Here is a 23,853-nt window from a genome sequence, read left to right on the forward strand (position 1 = left end):
TCGCACTTTTTAGAGACGTACACATTTCTACTGCTTGCACACATCTTTTCTAGGTCTTCGCAGCCTCGATTGCCCCTCACTATTTTTCCAGGTTTTGTGGAGATATTACTTATTCTCAGATGATAACTAGTTAGGGGGACATTGGATTCCCTCACCAGCGGATAAGTTCATGGGAAACAAGGACTGGGTCTCTGTTATCTCCACATTTCCCCCAAATACTTAACATTCTGGGTACATTGTAGAATCAAACTGGTGAAAAATGACAAATCCTTGCCCTCTCTAATTTTCTATGACTGGCTCATTATCATTTCTAGACAATGGTGATTCTTTTCTACAGGTAAGTAAATAACTCTTGCCCGGGAATGTTACTTAGGAATACTCACACAAAACAAGACAGAATAGAATGAGAGTATTCCTAAATACCTACTTTAAAGCTGACTTACAGCTTCCTTCTGTATCGTAGCCTTTCAAGTTATGTTTTCAGTAGTTTAAGTTTTAGATGTGTGAATATAAACCAAATATTTTAAATACAGTTTAAACAGTTTAGTTCCATTCCTTTTTTTGGCTGTCTTCCACAGAACTGTCAACACAAGTTTTCATAGATACAGAAACATCTTGTAGGAGTTCCTATTTCTATGCTGAAAAATGTATTGTCGGTGATCTTGCTATCTAGGGCTTTTAGTAAGTTGTGAGCTTGGAACAAGCAGCCTTGGGGTTCTAAGGTTAATTACAGCATTTACCAATCCATCAGTGACTAAGAGGGAGAATTGGCTTGATAGGGTTTATTTGTCTAAAAATTGGAGCCGTTAGCCAATCAGTGAGATAGAAACCCAAAGGAAATGGTGGAGGTGACAAGAGTAATGGCAGTAATGTGTTGGTGGAGATGATGCTGTCAGAGAAAAAACAGTAAGTGGAAGCTAATCAAACCGATTTGGCCATTTTAATGTACCCACATCATACGTCTTAGGTAACCAGTAAATCATGACATCTGTCTACATTTCACAAACAAATTATTTTAACTAGATTGTATTATACAGTTGTTACCAGTTATTTAGGATATAGTATCATATAATAGATGAAATTGTTTGAATGATTAAATGTCAGGCTCAGAGGAAATGGAATAACTAACTTCTCGGTGAGAAATGAGAAGTGAATGCTCCTAGTTACAGTACCCGGTACATTATTATCAGTTTATGTGAAAGTTGCCATACATATTCTGATGATGTTATATAGGTTTTTTTATCTAATAGACATTTAATACTGTGTGGATTCATATCAATTAAATAATTCTATATACTTTTGTTTTTAAAGCTCATAGTAATTATCTAGTTGGTCAATTCTTGTGTATTTTTGTGGTGTCGGGGAGCATCAATAATTGCAACTAGAAAAAATTACCAAAAAATATATTATGTGTCTCTTCATCTTTTAATAATAACAAAATATTAAATGCATCTAATTTTGTCTGCATAATGATTCAGAAGGTTCTAAGCACACCAACTTGAAAGAGTTTTATCCTAAAATCACTTCCCTGCAAGATATGGTTATTAATAGTTACCTTGCATGCTGCTTCAATTTCCCCAGAAATTTCTGCTTGGTGAACCCCCTCATGACAGGGCAAACTGCATTATCAGAGGTATCTCAAACTGTTTGTCTTTCTGTCTCTGATCATTCTCTTTGTTTCCAGTGTACACGATTTTCTCCAGAGTGCATTCTGACTGGAATGTGTACCCATCCGCTGGAGTCCTCTTTGTGCACGTTTTGGAAAGAGAATATTTTAAGGGGGAATTTCCACCCTACCCTAAACCTGGTATGTTCTTTGTGGGTGTCTGCGGGGTGGTTAATTTACTACATCTGTTTCATATTCAGTATACACAAGCTAGATGGTATGTGATAAAATATCATTTACATTATTTGAAATAATTTCAATAAGTGATCAATTATTTAAATGAAAATATTGTCAATTATTTTAAAACTTTCCTTATAAAGCATTTCATGTTTGCAAAACTATTTCAGTTAAAGTATTCAGGAGGCAACTCTTAACATTTGAGAAGAAGAGCCTACTTTGGGGAGTCAGCTCTACCCGTGTTACATTCTAGTTTCATGATTTAATATGGCCATGGAAAAGTTACCTAAATTACATATTCCATCAATAAAATAATGATAGTGCCATCTTAAGTGCATTGTGGAAATCAGATGAAATAGAGCCTGTAAAACACTTAGCACCGGGCCTGTTACATGGTAATAAAAGATGCATATAATACTGTGGTATGTGCATTGGACTTGTCACTACAAGGTTGGTGGATCAAATCCATCAGCTGCGTTACATATGAAATAGGAGGCTATCTGCTGCCCCAAAGATGTACAGCCTCAGAAACCCAATGGAGCATTTCTGGGAGTCAGAATTAACTCAGTGGCAGGGATTTGGTTTATTACTAACAAATGTTCTCATTTCTACAATTGCTTTGAATTTGTAAGGTCTTTTTCATCCCATCCTCCAATTTTTAAAAAATTACATTATTTTTGTTTTGATGATACTTTTATGATTTTAAGATAGCTTTTAAGATTAATTTGATAGCAGCTAGACTTCTCAAGAATATAAAGGCATGAATACAATGAGGTGGTTTTCCTGAAAGATAGTTATCTCATTGGCCAAACTGCCCTAACACCAAGTAGCCAGGCGGAAAGTGATTCGAGAAAATTGCGTGCATATGCTTTCTTTGCTGCATTAGACTCTTACACAAATTAAACAACCAAATGGGTTTTTCTTTACACAATGCCATTATCTACATACCCAGATGTTTTTCCCCACCCCCGGCCCCACCCCCGTTAGTTTGCTGCAAATATAAGGAAAAGATACGCTAGGTCTACGTGTTTGACTGCACCTATGAAAGAAAAATTTGTGAAAAATAACTCTTATGTCTTTAATTCTGTGTTTCTTCTCCAGGCGAAATCAGCAATGATCCCATAACATTCAACACAAATTTAATGGGTTATCCAGACCGACCTGGGTGGCTTCGCTATATCCAAAGGACTCCCTATAGTGATGGAGTGCTCTATGGGTCTCCAACAGCTGAAAGTGTGGGGAAACCAACAATCATTGAGGTAATTGTATAGACCGAGTCAATTATATTTCTACAGTTCTGTTTCTATGTGTATAATTTGGAGTTTGGGGTGTAAATACAAATTTCTATGATACCTTTTATTTTAGTTTATTGTGCATAGGTACACACTCAATATTTGGAAATGTATCACTCCTTTCTATACATCCCCACTATTTTTTTTGCTTTAGCATTTATATTAAAAAGAAAGTTCTCAAGTAGTGAAGGAAAAGAAAAAAACATTCAAAGGCATTTTAAAGAAACGGAATTCCTATAATGTGAATTCTATTTATGAAAATAAATGTAAACATAAAACATTTATTTGATTCACTTATTAAATTTTAAATTCATGTTCATTGAAATTCATCATATGTCATGTGGGCCCTACCACGTGGCAGGTGCTCTGCTAGGTGCAGGTAGTGTAGAGTTGAGGCTCACCGTGCCTCTACAACGTAGGGGTTGGAGCATGGGGATGAAAGCAACAAGCTTAGCCAACCCTGCAGCAACTGGCTTTGTAAAAAGGTACATGTCAAGGGGTGACTCCTTCACAGAGTAGAAGGCCAGCGGAAGCTGCACGCCAAAGTCCAGGAGATAAGAAAAAGCCACAAGGTACTTAAACTACAGGTATGATTGGAGGACAGGATGCACCCTGGTGGGCAAAGGGTGGAAATGGAATTGTTGAAGTTGGTAGAGGCAGATCTTTGAGGGCTCTTTGAGTCATGCTGTGTGTGTGTGTGTCTTTTATTCTAGAAATGAAAGTAGTTTTTGAATCCATTAGTTTTTCACAAGTTCCTAGCATCATATCCACAAAATATTTTAATGGAAATAATAGTGATGGCATTAAAGGCTTAATGAATTATTACTTAAAAAAAATGAATGACTAGCATGTGAACTAAAAGCATTCTGCCATGTACTGTTCCCAAGAAAATAAAGAGAATAATGGCAACCAACACTAGAGAGTCTTCAGGGCCTAGAGCCTTAGATTCTAACGCACTTGTTCAATTCTGCAAGCATTTATTGGTAGCTACTAGGTGGCAGGTAGCATGATAACTGAACACTGGGACGCCACGTGTTGAGTAATGTGTTTTGTACCCGTTACAGCTTCTTACAGAATTTGCCTTGCGTTTTCTTCCCAAGTGTCAGTCAGTGTGTATGAGCTCCCTCGTTGGCTAAGAAAAGAAGGCTTTTCTCCATTCAAATTGAATTTTGTATTCACCTGGCTTTGTAAGGATTCCTCCATATGAAACTATATTCTAAAGGCATTGTAAATATGTAACTTCAGGAAGAAAATGATTTTGGGTTACTGCCAAAATAAAAATTTAAATATTTAGTGACAGTTATGAAGTAAATATATAAATGTATAACACTAAATTTAATTAGCAGCTAAAAGCAGCCTAATCATCTTGTTAGATGTAGGGAAGCATTTAGTAAAATTCAACACTCATTCTAGAGAAAAAGCTCTCAACCGACTAGTAACATAAATGAGTTTCCTTAACTGATAGAAATTGTTTACCAAAGATGATAACAGACATCATTCTTTACAAGAAAACATTGGAGGACTGGCATTTAAATTGACGACAAAAATAAAGATGAACCCCTCCACTGCATTGATTACAGAATACATTTGAAATTATTGCAGGTATAATAAAGAAGAAATAAAAATTAAGCATAACTTAAAAGGAAGAAAAAAACTCTATAGACCAAATATTTAGATCCTAAGAAGGCTAGCAATATACCTCAAGGGTCAATATAAAGAAATTCAGTTACATGTCTATACAAGAATAACACCATACAAGAATAACAAGTATTGATAACATACATGTTTTATTTATTATTAAGAAAATGATCATCATTCTCAATTACCACCGCACAAAAAGAATTGTATTAACATGGGCGTATTGCTATCTAGCATTTTTATGAATATAAAATTTAATATGTTTAGGATCATATTATATGTTTCCATTCCCTGCCCCTCCCAAACAAAATCATTTTATTTATCTCTACTTTACCCAAGTTAATATGTATCTACCCTCCAGTTAGTATTTTACTCTCTCTTTTCCACCACCCCTGATAACCATCCAAGATTGTTTCTTTTATTGTGAAAGCCTCTCTTGACTTTTGGTAGTAGTGGTCTCATACAATATTTGCCCTTTTGTCGTTTACTTTTTCCACTCAGCATAGTGTCTTCTAGGTTCATGCACTTTATGAGGTGCTTTGCAGTGTCTTAGTAATTCTTTAACATTGCACATTTTCATGGTATGTAAACACACATGTTTTAAAAAGGGTTTCTATTAGCAACAGAATCATATGGTACCTAGGAATAAAGTTACTAGAAGGTATACAAAGTCTGAATGTCAAAGATTATAAAATCTTACTGATATTAAAAAACACCTATATAAAAATAAGCTATCTTATTCCGTGTCATGAAGACCTGTCACTTCACCCAGATTGATAGAGTCAGTGCAATTCTGATAAAGATCTGGTTCATGGAATTTGGTAAGCCAATTCCATAATTTATGACAAGGAATAAAGAGCTAAGAACAATCAAGGTAGTACTAAAGAAGGGGAAAAAAGAGGGGAACATCTTTCTTTAACTCTGAATAGAAAAACTGACCAATGTCTAGTAACATATATAATGTTTTAAATGAAAGTCAAATAACCAAAACCAAGACCCAAAAGATTGCTTGCATACAGTATGAAATGATTTTTATAAAGAACATGAAAACTAAATAGTGTGGATAGAGCATACATGCATTTATGATAAAATATGGTTACTTCTGGTTGGGACAGTTTTAAGTGCATGCATATTGACCTGGGGTTTACAGGCGTTCATTATATTACTCTACCATACCTCTGACCATAATTTGAAAAGCTGGTGATGAAAATTAGAAGGTAATGATGAATTTAGCATATCCATATCTTCAAGCAGATTTATTTATAAATTTTGATTTTTTTAATATTCATATGACTAAGCATTGCTTTCCAGTTGATTCTGATTCATAGATACCTTATAAGACAGAGTAGAACTGCCTACTTGCATTTCAGAGACTTTAAATCCGTTCCGGAGTAAACAACTTCATCTTTCTCCAGTGGATAGCTGGTGGGTTTGAACTGATGACCTGTGGCTTAATCCGTAACCCACTATACCACTGTATAGTAACATGTTTAAGGAATCCTGGTGGTGGCAAGTCATTGTGAGTTGGAATCCACTTGATGGCAGTAGGTCATTTGGGCTTTGCTTGCTTGTTTTGTTTGCTTGCTTGTTTGTTAAGTAGCAGGATAGGACCTCCTACAAGAAGCCAATGCATGCTAAAGGGCATGCGCCAATTCAGGCCCAACTAGGCCAGGTGGGCATAATTCAGACAATGGGGTCAACTAGTACCATCGACCACTCCTCCTAGTGGAAAGTCCTAAAGTCTGGAACCTGGAGACACCACCTCCCTCTTTAACAGCAGCTCCCCAGCTGTGCTGTGGCTTCTCTGATCTCAGGCCGCCACGTGTGGGTGCAGTGCCTGGAGGGTGCCAGTGTTCAGTGACTGGAGCACCTGAAACTTCAATCCTTTATCAAAACCCACTCGGATCACAAACGAGGCTTCTTGGTGAATTCTTTCTCATGCGAAGCCAAGGACCGAGGCATTTCCCATCCAAGAAATTTAACAGTTTGTCTTTTGGCGACATAGTTATTGAACACCCAGCTGCTAACTTAAGGTTGGAATACATCCAGCAGTTTCAAGGGAGCAGATCATCTGGTGATGTTTATCTCATTCTCCCTTAAGGATTTCAGGAAAGGAAACTCTAGAGGGCAGCACTCATGTGTGACATGCGGTCCATAGGAATCAGAATCTACTCCATGGCACTTACCAGCTAAAGTAGTAACATACCTACTATAATTTGTTATGTTACTAGTTTACTCAGAGACTTTGGCCATTTTTTAAAAATCATGTAGAGTTTGAATCCGCTGTTTCATAAATTCATTCAATTTGTTGAGCATCTAAAGTAGACCAGCCATGTTCTAGAAGAGACAAAAAATGATACAACATATATTTGATATTGAGCTCTTTATATAATAAGTGGAATCTATACTGACCATGCTGATCAGGAGGGAGCCCTGGGGACATACTGGGCAGTACGGTGTCATCAGTTGAGACTTTTTGTTCCTGTAAGATTTACAGCCATGAAAACCCATGGGCAGTTCTGCTTTGTTTTGTAGGATCAATATGAGTCAGAATTGGCACAGTGGCAATGAGCTTTTGGAGTTATGCCGATCGGGGTAGTAATCTAAGGCCCTGGGCAGAAAGAAGAGAAAACAGAGAGCAAAATACAAAATCATGAAAAGACAAAGCATACTCGTGTGTTAGACACTGGTGTAACCCTCCCAGGACTGTGGTCCTTACACACCCTCTACTCCTGGAACTGAACCTATCTCTGAAAATCAACTTTTAACTAAATAATAGACAGGCCTGGAAAGTGAACAGTAGCAGAGAAGAATGTGCTACCCAGTACAGCCAACCAAGTGAGACCCAAAATAGCAGCACTTGCCCCCAAACAAGACTCAAAGGACAGGAAGGGGCAGAGAAGAAAGAAGAATGGAAACCGGGAAGCCAGGGAGGTAATGGGAAGCGTGTTGTTATATTGAGGGGATTGCAACCAATATCACGGAACAAAATGTGCACAAAGTGTTGAACAGAAAAGTAATGTGTACTAAAATAGAAAAAATAAGACGGCATAAATGCCACTGCTTCTCAAAGCTTCCTTTGGTCTGTCATTGAATCCGCTGTCTTGTATTCTCATCTTTGATTTACTCAGGACTCTAGACCATGGGCCAGTAGACAATGGCACAACGCCTGTTTCTGTGAATAGAATTTTGTAGAAACACAGTCATAAAGGGGGAAAAGTGAACATTGATTGAGGATATTAACAATACTTCAGCATTTCATTGGAATTGACAGAAGGACCTTATTCCACCATATCTGTTAAAGTTAAACATTAAGTATAAATGTAGATAATAAAATTCCTCCACCTTATATAAAATATGCTTTGCTCCCTTTACTCACCTGTGGGGTTTTTGTTTGTTTCTAAGAAAATTTTATTATAATCATGAAATTTATGATACATAAGGCAGGCTAGCTATAAGAAATATTGTAATTAGTTTGGAACTTTCTAATCTTCCTTTATGAGCTGAGGTTTCAAGATATCTTAACAAATGGTAAAGGGTTGATACTTTCTTACTCATCTAAAATTTGCATAAGTATTTTACACAGTAATGTTTAAAATCATGAGAATCTGAATTTTTTTCTAAAAATTTTTAAATGTCCTTCTTTTGTGAACAATACATCCTTGTTTATTTTATTGACTAGTCTTAAATTTAGTTTTCAATATGAACCTACTTAATCACATCTCCCAAAGAAGTGGTTAAGTCTGAGAGAAATTTGACAAATTATGTAAATAGGGTTTTTTGTTGTTTTGTTTTTAACATTTGGAATAATAGGCCTTTCAGAAAATGTACCTTTTAAATGTTACTACAGGTTGGGAATTGCTAATTATAAAATACTAATTGTTTACTGTTATAATAACTGTAAATAATGTTTCCAGTATGCCGATATCACTTGGAGCCTAGTTAGGAAGCTATGAAAACTTTGATGTCAGTCGGTTTGAAATGTTCCTGTTAGTTTGGGCCAGCTTTGTCCTATTCTCTTGTCTTGATGTCACCCACAGTTGCTATCACCGCCTGGAGCCTAGGGCTGGGATTCTGAGACTTTTATACAATACGTTCCTTTTTCCGAGGTACTGCAGATGTGTTGGAACGAGTTAGTATCTGTTAGAGATAATCTATGGTTTTTGAAGCCATATCCTGTTGTTGGCCTTGGCTTTGTTTGTTATTCACAGTGGCTGTTTCTGAGTTGACATTGATGTAAGTTCATTGACTCAGCAAATGTTTACTAATCTTTGACTCTGAAGGGATTGGTTTGTGTGATTGAATATGTACCATGAGATTCATAGACTGCAGTAATTACTGCTTCACTCCCACCATCAGTGAGATAAGATTTTCTTATTCATTAGCTGGACTGGATGTTGTACAATTCAGTACTAAATGCAAATAATGTGGGAGACGTGCTTGTTTTCAAAGTGTACATACTTTCCAGTATGAAACCTTGAAATCCATTTAAAAGTGTGAAAATAGTCTTGCAGATAGTTTTATTTGTGTATTTTAGATTTGAAATCTTGGAATGTCTCTGCTAAGTGATTGAAAATGGTTAATCCATTTGCTAATGCTGCATCTGTTCTGCTACTAGCACTTATAACCCCTCTGAAAAGACCTTTCTGATTTTCACTTTCTCCTTTTAGCATGTTAAATACACCTGACTAATTGTTATTTTCCTGTAATGTTACTAAAAGCTCTTGCGTTCTTACTGCCCAGAGAAGAAATATTTTTAAGTAAATAAATAATGGAAATGGAATGAAGATTTTTTTTAAAATTTTTCTATATAGAGTCATTTTTAAAATAACAGTCCTTTTCTTTTTCTAATAGATAACAGCCTACAATAGGCGGACTTTTGAGACGGCAAGACATAATTTGATCATTAATATAATGTCAGCAGAAGGTATGTATGGAAAAGATATGTTGTTTCCTTGTTGATTGATCTATAAAAGCCTATTTCCTGATCTTTTATAATTAAAAATAGTTAAGGATTTCAAGAGCCACATACTTAAAATGATAGCTCAAATAGAAAAATTCAGCAAAATTGCATTTTTTTTTTTATCATAAACTGTGGTGGTTAAGAGTCCAGGAGAGGAGCCCAGCAGATGGGTCACTTCTCTAAGCTGTGGTTTTCTTATCTGTAAATGCTGCATAGAGTAGCATTTCTTTCACAGACTCTGGGGTGGAAGTTAGCACGAGTTGAGGTTTAAAATGTGCTAATCACAGGCCTGGCAAAGAATACACACTCAATAATTATTAGCTATCTTTATTAATGTGCTTTAAAATGGCTGTAGGTAGTAGTTCAATCGTATAGCAAAGGTAATAGAGTTATTGGTATAAAGAAATAAAAATTGTCATTTGGTCCACTTTCCTTCCTAGTACCTAATATGTATTTGCTAGAAGCAGTCAGCAATTTAGATTTACCTAGACTCAACTTGAAACTTACTTGCTAAGGGCTTTAGAAATGCAGATACAAAGAAAATATTGTGAGTATTACATTGCAAACATTTCTGTCATATGTTAGTATTTTACTGGGAAAATGCATACCACTATAAATGTGGTGGTTAAAATATAGCAATCAAAGAATAGTTCTTTGTTCAACAGGTAGCATTTCTAAGGGTGAGAAAAAAAGAAACACAAATATTTTTTCTGAAGCTACTATTTTGGAATTCATGGTAATTCAACGCTAGCTTAAAATTGCTTCATACGATATGAAACAAAGTGTTTTATATAAAATTTATCATACTGTATATACATACTGAACATACTTGGAGAGATTGAAAGATTTGAACCGCCTTAAGGGTCCTGGTGGCTCTCTTGGGCGGACTAGCATTGGAAGCTGGACAGCAAGTTCAGTGGTTCAAGCCTACCAGCTGTTTTAAGGAAGGACGATAAACAAGTGTTATTTTTGGTTTTGTTGTTTTTCTTTGCCTCCCTCTTCCTGCCCTTCACAAGGTATTTTGATAGATATTCATATTTGGATTAGGAGGAATTTGGTTTTTACCTTAATTTTAATAGAATGCTTGCATTCAGTCTAACTGCCCCTACAGAATTGGAATATTCTTATGAACAGAATCATTAAAGAGTTTCCATCCTCCTGGGGATTTGTCAGTATGGTTTCTTGCATTGCTTTTGGACTCCTGGATCTCACCATTATACTCTCAAGGGACTCACAATCTCTGGCAAGTCCAGAAGCCCTGCAGATGGGAGGACAGCCCTGGTCTACAGTGTGATCGCCCTTCTCAAGTCTGGTCTCAAACCTGGAGATAGTCACAGACATTTTAGTAAGTGCCATCCTTGAAATAATGGAGACTCAGGACCAGATATATACTGATGGAAGCTTTAAGAGCTGTGGATCGAAATCAAAGAGCGCTGATGGCTCACTGGTGGAGCATTCAGTTGTTGATGCTGTGCTTGTGAGGGAAGAAGAGGCAGATAGGTTTGGGGGCCTCACCTCTTCCTCACTCAGATCTGCTCTACTGCCTGAAGCAATTTAAAACCCCCTGAACTGTTCCACCTTGTCCTTGCCAGTCTGGATACCACCTCTATGGGCAAGCACACCATGGGACAGAATCATGGAGGGTAGCCTACACTTGTGTCATTTTCTGAGATAAGATTTGGGGAAAGCAGCAACAAAAGGTGGATATCAAGAAAATCGTGCTGAGACACACTCCCTACCTAGCCGTCTCCTCTTCCAGTGGGACGTTAGCCATGTAGAATCACACCATGGAGCCGAGGGAGAGGCTACGGAGGGATTCTCTAGATTGGGTTTCAGTGCCTCGGAGGCTTGCCATTTATCTGTTGGCCTACTGTTCTCTTGGCCTTTGTGATGTCCAAATATAGCAGGCATGGGATTTCCCCAAAGTTAGAAAGCTGTTGTGACTCATCTCTTGGCCGCCTGGCAGCAGCTCTTGGCCGCATAGCTGGCAGGCAGCTGTGCAATCCAGAGTCTCAGAGGGGTGTGGCACAAGGGAGAATTTGCACTTCTTAAGGGAGCCACCAAACTGGGTCACGTGGATCAGAAAAAGGCAAATGAACATTTTCCTAAAGGAGCAATGAGAATATCAACAACAAAAAGTTGTACAAACTTTTTTTTGAAAACTGGTTGTAAACACACTGAATAGATGATAGAGCGCGCTTCAGGTGTACTAGAAACTGTAGTCCTTATTACTTACGGAGATCTTCTTCCTGCCAGGAAACTTCTCTTCATGACCGAATTCTGCATAACTCTTTCTAGTATGGGGGGAAATAGAGCCCGATTAAGTTACTATTTATCTGCCTAAAAATTTCTTTTAATCTGTATGAAACAGAGTAAATAGATCATATTTCAGAAGACTACAGATGGTGTATATATCCATCAAGCAAATGTAGCACAACCATAAGCAGAAAAGTGACAGTGTTGGAGAGGGTGAAGACACTTCTAGGGTTAGGACAGGGAGAACGAATCTATAGTAAGAAAAGACTACATTCAGAAAACTCTTTCTGAAGCTTTGAAAACCTTTAATTTTACCTTTGGCTCTGACCGCCCTTTAGAAAGACTACATTCAGAAAACTCTTTCTGAAGCTTTGAAAACCTTTAATTTTACCTTTGGCTCTGACCGCCCTTTATTAGCAAAGTGGCTTCAGGAGAAATGATGCCATCAACTTTTCCGTTAATTTTGTATTTTTAAATTTTTCACTCAATTATTAAATACAAGTACAATATGTTATAGATACATTTGTTGAAATAAATCATAGAAGGTATATGATCTGATTATTGCTGGTAATTTTAAATCTTTTTATAGTCCAAATATATTTTCTTTTCCTTCTAAATAGACATTTTAAGTGATCAAGCTGTTCCTATTATCATAAGAGCTAAAATTAATATTTAACAAGTTCTTTCTATGTATTGGGAACTCTCTTGAATGCTTTACGTGTACAGTCCCCTTTACATGCACTATCTCCTTTAGCATAGATGAAAATCATGTGAGGTAAATTCAAATGATCATAAATTCCTGTGTCTCTCTGAAGCTTAGCTTTATCATTTAAAAGTACAGAGAACAATACTTGTACCTGCTCACCTGTTGTGAGGATTGAAGGGGATAATTTACCTAAATCCTTCAGGCAGCCTCATAGTAAATACACAAAAAAATAAGTATTAGCAGAGGAGTTTTAAAAATAAAATATGAACTACTTAAAGTGTTAGCTATCTTAAAATACTAAAAATATTGTATAATAGAAAGCTAAATTTACCTTCATGCGAAACCCAGGATATATGAAACACTGACTCTAAATTAAAGAATAACATTTGAGAAACTAAATAGTTTTTATATTTGTTTATTAGAATTTCTTATTTGGAAAGTCTGAATTTGACGGTTGATTTAAAGGATTAATTTGTAAGTATTTAGAGGGAATTTTTGATGAGACATTGGGGAGGGTAAAAGACAAAGCAAAATTTTAGCAATATGATATGTTGCATTAAAATGATTTTCCCTAAAATATTTCATTATATGGTCATCAGAATTTCCATGATTTTAGAATTGTTATTAAAAATATAATCTGTATTTAAATTAGAGAAGGTGACGTGTTTGTGTGCTACCATAACATCAATAATATTCTAATAAAAATATATTTCAAATCATATGTAAACAACCCAAAGCAACTATAAATATTTTATAATACCCTCTCTTTTTAGAAAGGATGCTTCCTATTTCTCAGCTTCCTCCTCTGATAAGATGGACATAACACCACTAGGTTTGTAATAATTAAGTGAGGTAACATACTTGGAAAATATGTGTCAATTCTAAGGCACTACACATACAACAGGTTATTTCTACCACGTGTAGTTCTTCAGCTCCCCCTGCCAGCTGAGTAGATTGAAGGTATCAGAAGGCAGGTAGGAACCTTGCAGGCTAATCCATACTGAGTTTGAGGTCAATGGGTGGTTTGTTTGTTTTTTCCTTTTATCTTTCTTTTTTTCTCCCATGGCCACATCCTATGATTGTAATTTGAACAGTTGTCTGTTAGATTTGATTATATTGTAGGGAAAGTTCTGTGTCTAATATATGCAGTGTTTTCAATAGGTCTCTCCATTCAGAGAAAACCTTTAAAAACCAGTATTAATGGTGTTCCTCATGCCAAGATTATGACAGAAGACAGAATTCAGTAAATCTCAAATTGTTCTTTGGCTGATTTTTTTTAATCTACCTCCTTTAAGATACACATATCTGTTTTCACCGAAATTAGATTTCCCGTTACCATATCAAGCAGAATTCTTCATTAAAAATATGAATGTAGAAGAAATGTTGGCCAGTGAGGTTCTTGGAGACTTTCTTGGGGCCGTGAAAAATGTGTGGCAGCCGGAGCATCTCAATGCCATAAACATCACGTCGGCTCTGGACAGAGGCGGCAGGGTGCCGCTTCCCATTAATGACATGAAGGAGGGGTAAGCAGACCTTTATCTTGGTTCCTTAAATATGGATTTTTAAAATATGGTGATCTTATCAAACTTGTTATAGATGGAAGATGGCCTGTTGCAGTTTTCTTTTTAATAAGAAACAGATATTCTCAAGATACAGATATACTAGCAATTTTCTATATTGAAAAGAAGGTGATGCTAACGATTCTTTGTGTCTCACACTCCAGGTCCTGGGAATCTAATTGTAGATGAGGATCAGCCTCATAAATTACAACACTAAGTCCTTTGTGCCTCCCATAGAGACACTGATTATGTGGGGCCCCGACTTTCAAAGGAAATTGATTCCCCAGTTATCTGCTACAGAAGGACATGCAGACTGGTGTAACTTTATTCTAGGAAACTATTTCTTCGCCTCTAACATTCTTTCCAGCATGTGTCAGGGACTGATGGCTGGGGTGGATTTGAAACCCATCCCTGTGAGCCTAGAACCTAAAGCCTGGCCCTGTCACTCACAGGCTGGGTGACATGGGCAAATCACTGGAAGACTCTGTGCCTCAACTTTGGTGTGCTGCCATGGACCTTAAATTCTCTCACAGCATGGTTATCAAGAAGGGCATATGAAAGGGGTCTGCTGATTCTAAAGCAGATTCTATTACAAACAGGAGGTATGGCTGACCTCCCCCGCTCCCCATAGAAGTCCAGAGGGGGCAGTGGTGGAATTGCCTCTTGCCTCCCATGAGAAAAGAACAGAGTTCGGTTCCTGACCAGCGCCCCTCAAGGCATCCGCCATCCACCCATCAGTATAGGTGCTGCTACAATGCTGAACAGGCGTCAGGAGGTTCTGGGGAAAGACATGAGGAAGAAAGGCCTGTTCTACTGTGGAAAAATCAGCCAGTGAAAACTGTATGTGTCCCAATGGCTGAGCTCCCTTGTAGATGATGCTGACACGAATCAGGTCCTCACTCGTCTGCAGCCAACAGCAGCAGAGACCTGGAAGCACTCCTTCTATACCTGGGCACATTGAAAGTGTGGTGGGATCAAAGCTAGTGTCCATTTACACCTTGATTTCTAATCTGTAGGTGGAGATAGATGGCTCAATCGCTTCTCGGCCTTTTGGCTAAGATCAAGTGTGGAGATAGATGGATCTTTGGTTCTTATTGTTATTATCATTTGCCAATCCTTTAAAAGTATAGGCTGTGGAGTAAATCACATTGTGTATGGTTTAGCCTTCTCTCTCTATCCTCCTTCATCCATATTCCTGATAGTACTTTTCTTCAGGTGACAGAGAAGAATTAAACTGTGGGCAGCTTTCAAGGGGAACTTGGTTGGAAATAAAGGAAAAAATCCCAGAGAGACGTAGATGAAACCTAAAGCAGTAGGCAGATGGGGGATAAGGGAAAAGCAGTGGGCTGTAAAATCAAAATGAGAAATTTCAGAATTCAGTTGTATTTTTTGCGTTACTTAGCGGTGGGTTTTGGAATCAGGCAAGCACACATACAATGCTTTGAGGAAAATAATTGCTTTGTCTCTTGTCTACCTGCTTGTTGGCTTTTTTATATAAAAACATAATTCTAAGCATTCAAAACCAGTCCCTTCCAGGTAATTCCGACTCATCCCATGGAATCCCTGTGTGTATCTGAGTAGAACTGTGCTCCATAGCATTTTCCATGACCAGATTTGTTTGTTTTCTAAAGTAGATTGCCAAGATGTTTCTGAAGCGCTTCTGGGCAGACTTGAACGTCCAACTATTTTCTACTAGAAGCCATTCACATAGCCATTTGCATTACTCAGAGACTCAGCTTATGTTTTCACTTCATTTTTTGTTTTTCTTTATTTTTTTCTTGCTACTGAACAATAAAGCAAAACCATGACAAGAACAGAACAAGAAAGAGTATCTCCCTTGGAAACATTTTCAAAATATGGAACCTTTTCAATGGCTTTCTCAAGGTATTGTGTTCCTTGGTGATTGAAAACACAATCAAAAGGTGTTGGAAGCCGGAACACGAAGACCAGACACAAATAGGGTTTTCTTGGGCTCTGCTTCCTTTTTCACACGGCCTGCAAGACCACCTACAGAGGTGTTTGTCCAACCCAAGCAAAACTAGATTAGACTAGAGAACTCTAAACCACTCTCGGACCTAAAGCCGTGCTTCCTAACCCTGACTAGCCTGAGAATTGTCTGGAAAGCTTCATTTAAAACATAGATTAGTTCTTGGCCTCTGGCTCCCCGAGAGACTCTAATTGCTTTACCTCCAGGGCTGGGCCTGAGCATGTGACTCTAAATTAAGACCAGCATTTTCGTTCCACAAGGACTTGTTAGCGAATCCAGCCATTAACTGATTGACTCCCACCACCTGCCGAGGGCGGCACATGCTGTCAGATATTTTGAGGGAGTCAGTCCGGTGGCATTTCTTTGGCCCATGTTGTCTCAGATCCCTTCCCAACTTGAAAGCTTTCCATGAGTTTTAATTTAATGTTAAGCCTTAACCTTTACAAAGTATTCATATGAGAAGTCTTTCAAAATAGCGTTTCTGTAAATTGTGCCCACTGCCAATTCTATTCCTTCAGTGTCCCTATACAAGCACCAGTGAAACAAGATACTGCTTGGTAGAAGGAAAGCTGGTCACTGGGAGTGGTTTTGCACACTTTTTTAGATAGTTTATAATGCCATGGTAACAAAACAATTTTTTAACCTTGTTGCCTTAAATTTAGAAACTAATCCATTGCTAAACTCATCTCTGGTGCCTGCCTGCCTTTTGATGTCTCTAGATCATAGTTTTTAAAAGCTCTTTGTGACTATATTTTCTCTTGAAAATATCGTGGGCTACAGATTCTTTAAAAATGAAAGAGTAAGACATAAAGAGGTATGGTCAGAGATAGCAACGTGATTAAGGGCGTTGCTTTTCTAAAGTTGTCTTTAAATATATATATATATATATCCATGATAATTTGGAAAAGAATGCTAATAATAGTTATATAACATAATGTAATCAATGCTACAGAATTATACATGTAAAAATGAATGTTTTGTTGTATAGATTTTGTCATGAATAGAGGTGGTTTCCAAAAGTCTGAAAAAAATTTATCTTCTCATTCCCTCTATCCATGAACTCTCAAAGCACCCTTGTGTGTTTGTATGCATGTATATATGTATGTATGTCTAGATATATATACATACACATACCTCCAAAATACAAAATGTCCAATAAATGTGCTCTACTTACAGCTAAGTATTTTTCATACTCTCAAATTATTTACTGTTGTTTTTCAAACCATAATCTAGTTATAGATTCTTTTATCTTTGATTTGTGGAGTCAAATAAGCAGCAGAAAATAGAGTTAAACTAGAAACATCCTAGAAGATAATGGAGGAACCACGTGAGGGGATTGAATTTTCAGTAAGGCTAGCCTATTAAAATGTACTAACAACTCAATTTAAATAATTGGAACCTCCTGAGAATGAAATACTTCTGCTCTTTAAAATACTTTACACCAAAAATAAAACCTACAGACTGGGGCATGGGGTGGAGTTGGATACTCAGACAATGACTTACTCAATAAGTGTCTAATTTCTAAACTATATAGAAAACATCAACATCTCAACATCAGAAATACAACCTAATTTTAAAAATGGGCAGAAGGACATGAGCAGAGACTTCACCAAGTAGGCCAATAAATATGTAAAAAAATGCTCATGATCATTAACCATTATAAAGGTATAAATGAAAACTATAATTAGATACCATCTCAACTGTGGAAACATTTCAATGATTTAAACATTGTATCAATAACAAAACAAAAAACCAGAAAGCAGAAATGCTGGGAAGACTATGGGGAGATTGGAACCCTTATACATATTTGGTGAGATTGTAAAGTGGTTGCTCCACTATTGAAAGCAGTATGTCACTTCTTCAAAAAGTCATTAGTAGAAATAGATAAATGGTCCATCCGTGCGAGTCTCAGGTATGTACGCAGAGATTGAAGATCAGTGGCAAGAATACATACGTACACCTGTGTTCATTATTGCACTATTCACAGTAATAAAAAGGATGAAACAGCCTAAATGCCCACCAATTTATAAATGGATTAAACTGGTACATTTATATAAATGCTATGTAATTATTAAGAAAAATGACTCTAAAGTGTCTTAAAACAGATAAATCTGTAAAACATTATGCTTGGTCAAATAAGTCAGTCACAAAAGGAAAAATATTGTCTGGATCCACTATTATATACATTTAGAACTAGATATACACATGGAAAGAAATGATCTTTCATTTCTTTCACCAGTTGTGAGAGAAAGGCACGGTGCATCACTATTTAGATTTAGACATGTGTGCTTTGGGGTGATGGAAGGGACAATACCAAATAGAGGTCAGTGTTATACAGCTTGGTCAAAGTAAATGAATACACTAAGAAGTATGCAAGAAAAAGGAACACATTTTTTTCAGAAATACTATACCACATTCAATTCTGCAATAGTCATAACAACCAGAAAACATATATGTAGATGCAGAGGTGCAACTGTATGATTGTTGGCTCATAAGAAGACATACATTGCTGTGTTCCATGTTAAGTGTAGGTGAATCTATTGAAAAGCCCAGAGTTGATTCTGACTCACCACAATCCTGTAGAACAGAATACAACCGCCCACATGGTTTTCAAGGCTGTAAATCTTCACTGAAGCAAATCACCACATCTTTCTCCCCTTGGGGAGGCTGATGGGTTTAAACCATTGACCTTTTGATTAGCAACGAAATGCTTAGCCACTGCAGCACCAAGGTCATCGGGGATGTGGAGAGATCCATATCTGACTTCTTCTGGCTTCCCTGTTGCCATGAGGCAGAGTTCAGATATATTTCCACACTCCATCCTTCTTTATCTATTCTGACACCAAGCATACTCTACTGTGTGCTTATAATTAACTGTAGTATAATTCATTGGAATGGCCACACAGAACTCCCAATTATGGGGATTTATTAGGAAAGTTAATACATTGCCACAAGTCAGGACCAACAAACAGTAAGGATACAGTCATTTGGTCCACAGCAACACATTTCCTCATCCACGAGCCACATCTCTGCTCCTCAGCCTCTCTGCCATGTGGTCCCTTACCTCTACCTCTGGGGCCAGGAATCCAGCCTCCAGCTCTGCCTCACAGTCTCATAGTCTCCGTGATGCTCCTCTGTACTTCATCTCATGGTCTCCTTGTGTCAGCCTCTGGTCTTTGCCTGGCTCTTTTGCTCTGTCCCTCAGTCTCCATGCCACCGCCTCTGGTGTCTCTGGTCTCAGCTGCTGCCCCTTCGCAAATCTTGAACACATTCTTCTGATGGTCCTGGGATTTCCTACCAACATGACTCATTCTTATAGCCAGGGGAATTACGATCAAGCTAAAAACCTCCGTTAGTGTTGCACATGCCCCTTTTTATAGCCCCACCTAATCACTTGGTGGGAATTATAGAGACATGGATAGAAAGAACATGGATATTAAGAACTTTTACTCCACCACACTATACAATTTTTGGAATCCCATTATTATCAAGTCAATTCTACTTCATAGCATCAGTCTATAGAGTATCTGAGGCTATAAATCTTTATGAAAGTAGCCTCATCTTTCCACAGTTTATCTGTAGGTATATGTGAATAGAGCCCACAGTTATGGAAACTTCTAAGCATATTTAAATAACTCATGAAATTGGTTTATTGAGTTAAAATACACTTAGGATCTTTAATTGGCATAACAAATTTTGTAAAGTTAAATTTTACATCCTAGTGTATGAGAAGTGCTTGTGATCTTAGATAACTATCTGTCTCTACTTATATGGAGTGAAAGAAGAATGAAGATAACCAAAGACTCAAGGGACAAACTAGTCCATCTGATTAATAGTTCACACAAGCCATAGGCAGTTCTAATCTGAGACCAGAAGAACTAAGCCAGATGGTTCTTTACCATTACAATTAGCAACCATCTGACCAGAGACACAATCAAAGGTCCCACTTAGAATGGGAATAAGAGTAGAACAAAAGTCAAGTTCATAAAAAAGACCAGACCAATAGAGGCTGGAGGTACCTTTGAGACTATTGTCCTAAAACAGGGTTTTCAGTTTTTACCTAAAACTCTTGGGGGCCACTTTTCACCCAAATAATATATTGGATTATAAAATAAAATAATCTTTATCACTCATAAGTGATGTGCCCTTTAAGTAAGTAACTATATGGAACCAGTCAAATTTTATGCAAAAGCAAGTAAGGGAAGGGAAAGGAAGCTAGATAGATGGAAATAGCAAACAGGATGGAAATAATGAGAAAGTTTAATATTTTGAAAATTGTAACTAATGTCACTAAACAATTTTTATTTAAAAAATTTTTTAATAAAAATTGTTTAGTGGAACCAAGTCACTGTGTAAACTGTCACTTGAAAAACAATACAATGGTGAAGAAAAAGGAGAGAGCATACAGAGAAGAGTAGATCCTGGTGTAGACCCTCAGAATAAGTCTAGTGTCTGCCACAGCCCGAAGTGCCATTTGATTTCAGTCATCAGGAGCCCAGCTCCCCATCCTTCTTGAACATTTTTCCTGTCTGCAGAACTCTCTGAGAGCTATCAACCTGCCCCAAAGTCTATCAGAAAACAGCTACAAAGATTCACTTCACCGAGAGTAAGCTCCTGCAAAGGAAGGCTGAGCCCACCGTAACAATCTGCTTTCACTTCCAGCCCCATAATGCCAGGGCAACTGTGCCCTCTCTCAGAGCATGGTCTTGGTACTGTTTTTCTCATTTGAGACCAAGCCAGAAGCTAAGAACTCGTGTATGTATTTAGCATGGGATAAAGCTGGGGGAAAGAAGAGCAGGTTCATATTTCATCCTAGGAGTGTCATAGCTGCCAACCGGGACTGAGTGATGTGGTGTAAATGGTGGCTGTGAAGGGAATGATGGGGTGTGAGGATTAAAGAATATACTCACTTTTCACAAGAGATTGTCAAACCGACTGCTATATCCTCTTGTTACCAATGCATGGGGAACTCCCCGCATTCAACAACAGCGAATACCAGTTGATGCTCTAGACCAGCTCATAAACTACTACCTCTAATTAGTTGTCTCCTTTTTGCCCCATACCAAAAGCCTTTGTGAGAAGTTTTATTTATGGAAGAGAATATAGGTCATGGGATGCCAAATACTGACCTGATCCAAGCTCGTGATCCTTGGGAATCTGTAGTGCTCTGCTGAATAGTTGCTATCCCTGAGGATTTACAGGACTACCCTTTATTCGTAAACTGTGTCCTCTGATGCAAACATTCCTTTTCTTTCATAGAATTATGATTACAGGGATATTTAAAGCTGCCTTTAATAAAATAAAATTTGGAAACCTATGTCAGTCCATTTTTGTAACTATAGAAATAAATGTAGAGGTGGTCTAATATATTCTCATTTCTAGGCATACATTTCTTTAACATTTTAAGTTTTACAATTATTATGGGGCATTCAGCAACTAAGGCTTGGTTTATTTCCACCCTCCTTTGTACCATCTTCTTATAGTATGCTCTCTTTCACCCAAGTTAACACTGTTCTCTCTACCCATTGCTACCCCATTCTCTCCTTTCTTCCCTCTTCCCTGGTAACCATCAAAGGCTACCCTTTTGGTTATGAAAACTTCTTATTAATTTTTTATAACAATGGTCTCATGTAAGATTTTCCCTTGATTAACTTCACTCAGCATAATGTGCTCTAAGCCTATCCATGTTATGAGGTGTTCCATAGTTTCATCACTATTCTTTAGAGAGACAGTATTCCATTGTGTATATGTACCAACATTTATTTATCATTCTCCTGTGGCTACTTTGATTGCTTCCGTCTTCGTGCTGTTGTGAACAGTACTGCTTTGAACATAGGTGTGCTGTGTCTCTTCTTTGGGTGTTCGTTATTTCTGCAGGGTACATCTCAAGTAGCGTGATTGCTAAGTAATAGAGAATTTCTATTCTCGTTTGTTTGAGGATGTGCCACCCCACTTTCCACAGTGGCTGCACTGTTTTGCAGTGGTACCAGCAATGTACAGGGTGCCGTCTCTGTATGTGCCACCTCTCCAAGTTGCTGTTTTCTGCTGCTTCCCACTTTGCTACCAGTGCTCCTCTGAGGAGCTACTTATCATTGGTTTGATTTGCATCTCAAAGAATGCTAGTGTTCAGTTTTTCTAGTATTTGTATTAGCTTAGATAAAAAGTGTGTTTGTGTTTGCATAAATTTGTCCATTTCTTCTTGGTTTTCCAAGTTGTTGGAGTACTGAATTTCATAATATTACATTCTTACCTGCTTCATTTCATTTGGTCCTTTTGTGATGCTGCCCCTTATATTTCTTGTTTGTGATACGTGCATCTTCCCCTTCTTTTCCTTTGTTAGATTTGGCCAGTGGTCTGCCAGCTTTCTTAATCCTTTCAAAGAACCTACTTATTAATTCTTTCTACTGTCTTTTCTCCTTTCTGATTCACTTATTCCTGATACAGTTTTTCTTATTTTCTTCTTGTGGTTGGGGGCTTATTTTGCTGCTCTTGTTTCCGGTGTCGGAGATGTTAGGTTAAGGTAATGGTTTGGGTGCATTTATAACTCTAAGTTGCCTTCTGAGTACTGCTTTAGTTGTGTCCAAAATGTTTGGCTGTGTTGTATTTTATTCTCATTTGTTTCGGGGAGAATTTAAAATTTAATTCCTTATTTTTCAATTATCTATTGGTTTGTAAGTAGGGTGCTGTTCCATTTTCATATATTTATTTGACTACACACACCCTTGATTTTTCTATTGTTGATTTCCAATTTTATAGCCTTGCAATCTGTGAAGATGGTTTGTGATAGCTGATGTTGGAGCCCTGGTGATACAGTGAGTTATGTAGTGACATAGGGAGTTGGGTTACTAACCGCAGTGCCTGCTGGTTGAAACCACCAGCTGCTCTGTGGAAGAAAAATGAGGCTTTATAATTCCATAATGATGTACAGTCGTAGTAACCCACAAGCGCAATTATATCCTGCCCTAAGGGATTGCTCTAAGTGATAATTGACCTGAGGACAGTGACTGAATGCTTGCATTGTGATCTAATAGATGGTCTAGACTTACAAGTGTTCTAGAAAAGATGTACAGTTTGTTGTTGGGTGGTGTGTTTTGTACATGTCTAAGAGGTCAAGTTGATCAATTGTATTGTTTCAGTATTATGTATCTCTATTGAGTTTCTGCCTAATTGTTCTGCCTTTACTCAAGAGTGGTGGTTTGAAGTCTCCTACTATTATTGAAACATTGTCTATTTTCTCTTCAACTCATTCAGGGTTTGATTAATGTATTTTGAGGGGCTTTCATTGGGTGCATAAATATTTATTATGGTTATATCTTCTTATTCAATGTCACTTTGATCACTAAATAATATGCTTTGTTGTCTTGGACGATGGATTTTTGCCATAAAACCTATTTTACCTGAGATTTATGTTGCCACTCCCACTTTTTTATTGCTTTTATTTTTATAGACTTTTTCCATTCTTTGATATATTTTTAGTCTACCTTTGCCATGTGTTTCTTGTAAGCAGCAATATATTGATGGATCCTATTTTCTTATCTAATCTACTCTGTCTTGTGATTAGTGCATTTCATCCATTTACATTCAGTGCTGTTTGTGATAGGTATAAATT

At 37.4% G+C, this 23,853-nt stretch overlaps 1 protein-coding gene and 1 pseudogene across 1 annotated transcript in view; both read left to right on the forward strand.

Moving 5' to 3' along the window:
- Window positions 1–23,853, forward strand: part of SGCE (sarcoglycan epsilon) — an 82,940-nt gene that overhangs the window by 26,475 nt on the left and 32,612 nt on the right. The window contains exons 2-5 of the mRNA XM_075558396.1: window positions 1,685–1,807; window positions 2,945–3,102; window positions 9,628–9,700; window positions 14,023–14,221. Coding sequence (XP_075414511.1) covers window positions 1,685–1,807; window positions 2,945–3,102; window positions 9,628–9,700; window positions 14,023–14,221 — 553 coding nt within the window. The remainder of the gene's footprint in view (window positions 1–1,684; window positions 1,808–2,944; window positions 3,103–9,627; window positions 9,701–14,022; window positions 14,222–23,853) is intronic.
- Window positions 15,292–15,430, forward strand: LOC142457454 (U2 spliceosomal RNA; annotated as a pseudogene).

The sequence above is a fragment of the Tenrec ecaudatus genome, chromosome 9, assembly GCF_050624435.1.
Source record: "Tenrec ecaudatus isolate mTenEca1 chromosome 9, mTenEca1.hap1, whole genome shotgun sequence".
In the NCBI taxonomy this organism is placed as follows: Eukaryota; Metazoa; Chordata; class Mammalia; order Afrosoricida; family Tenrecidae; genus Tenrec; species Tenrec ecaudatus.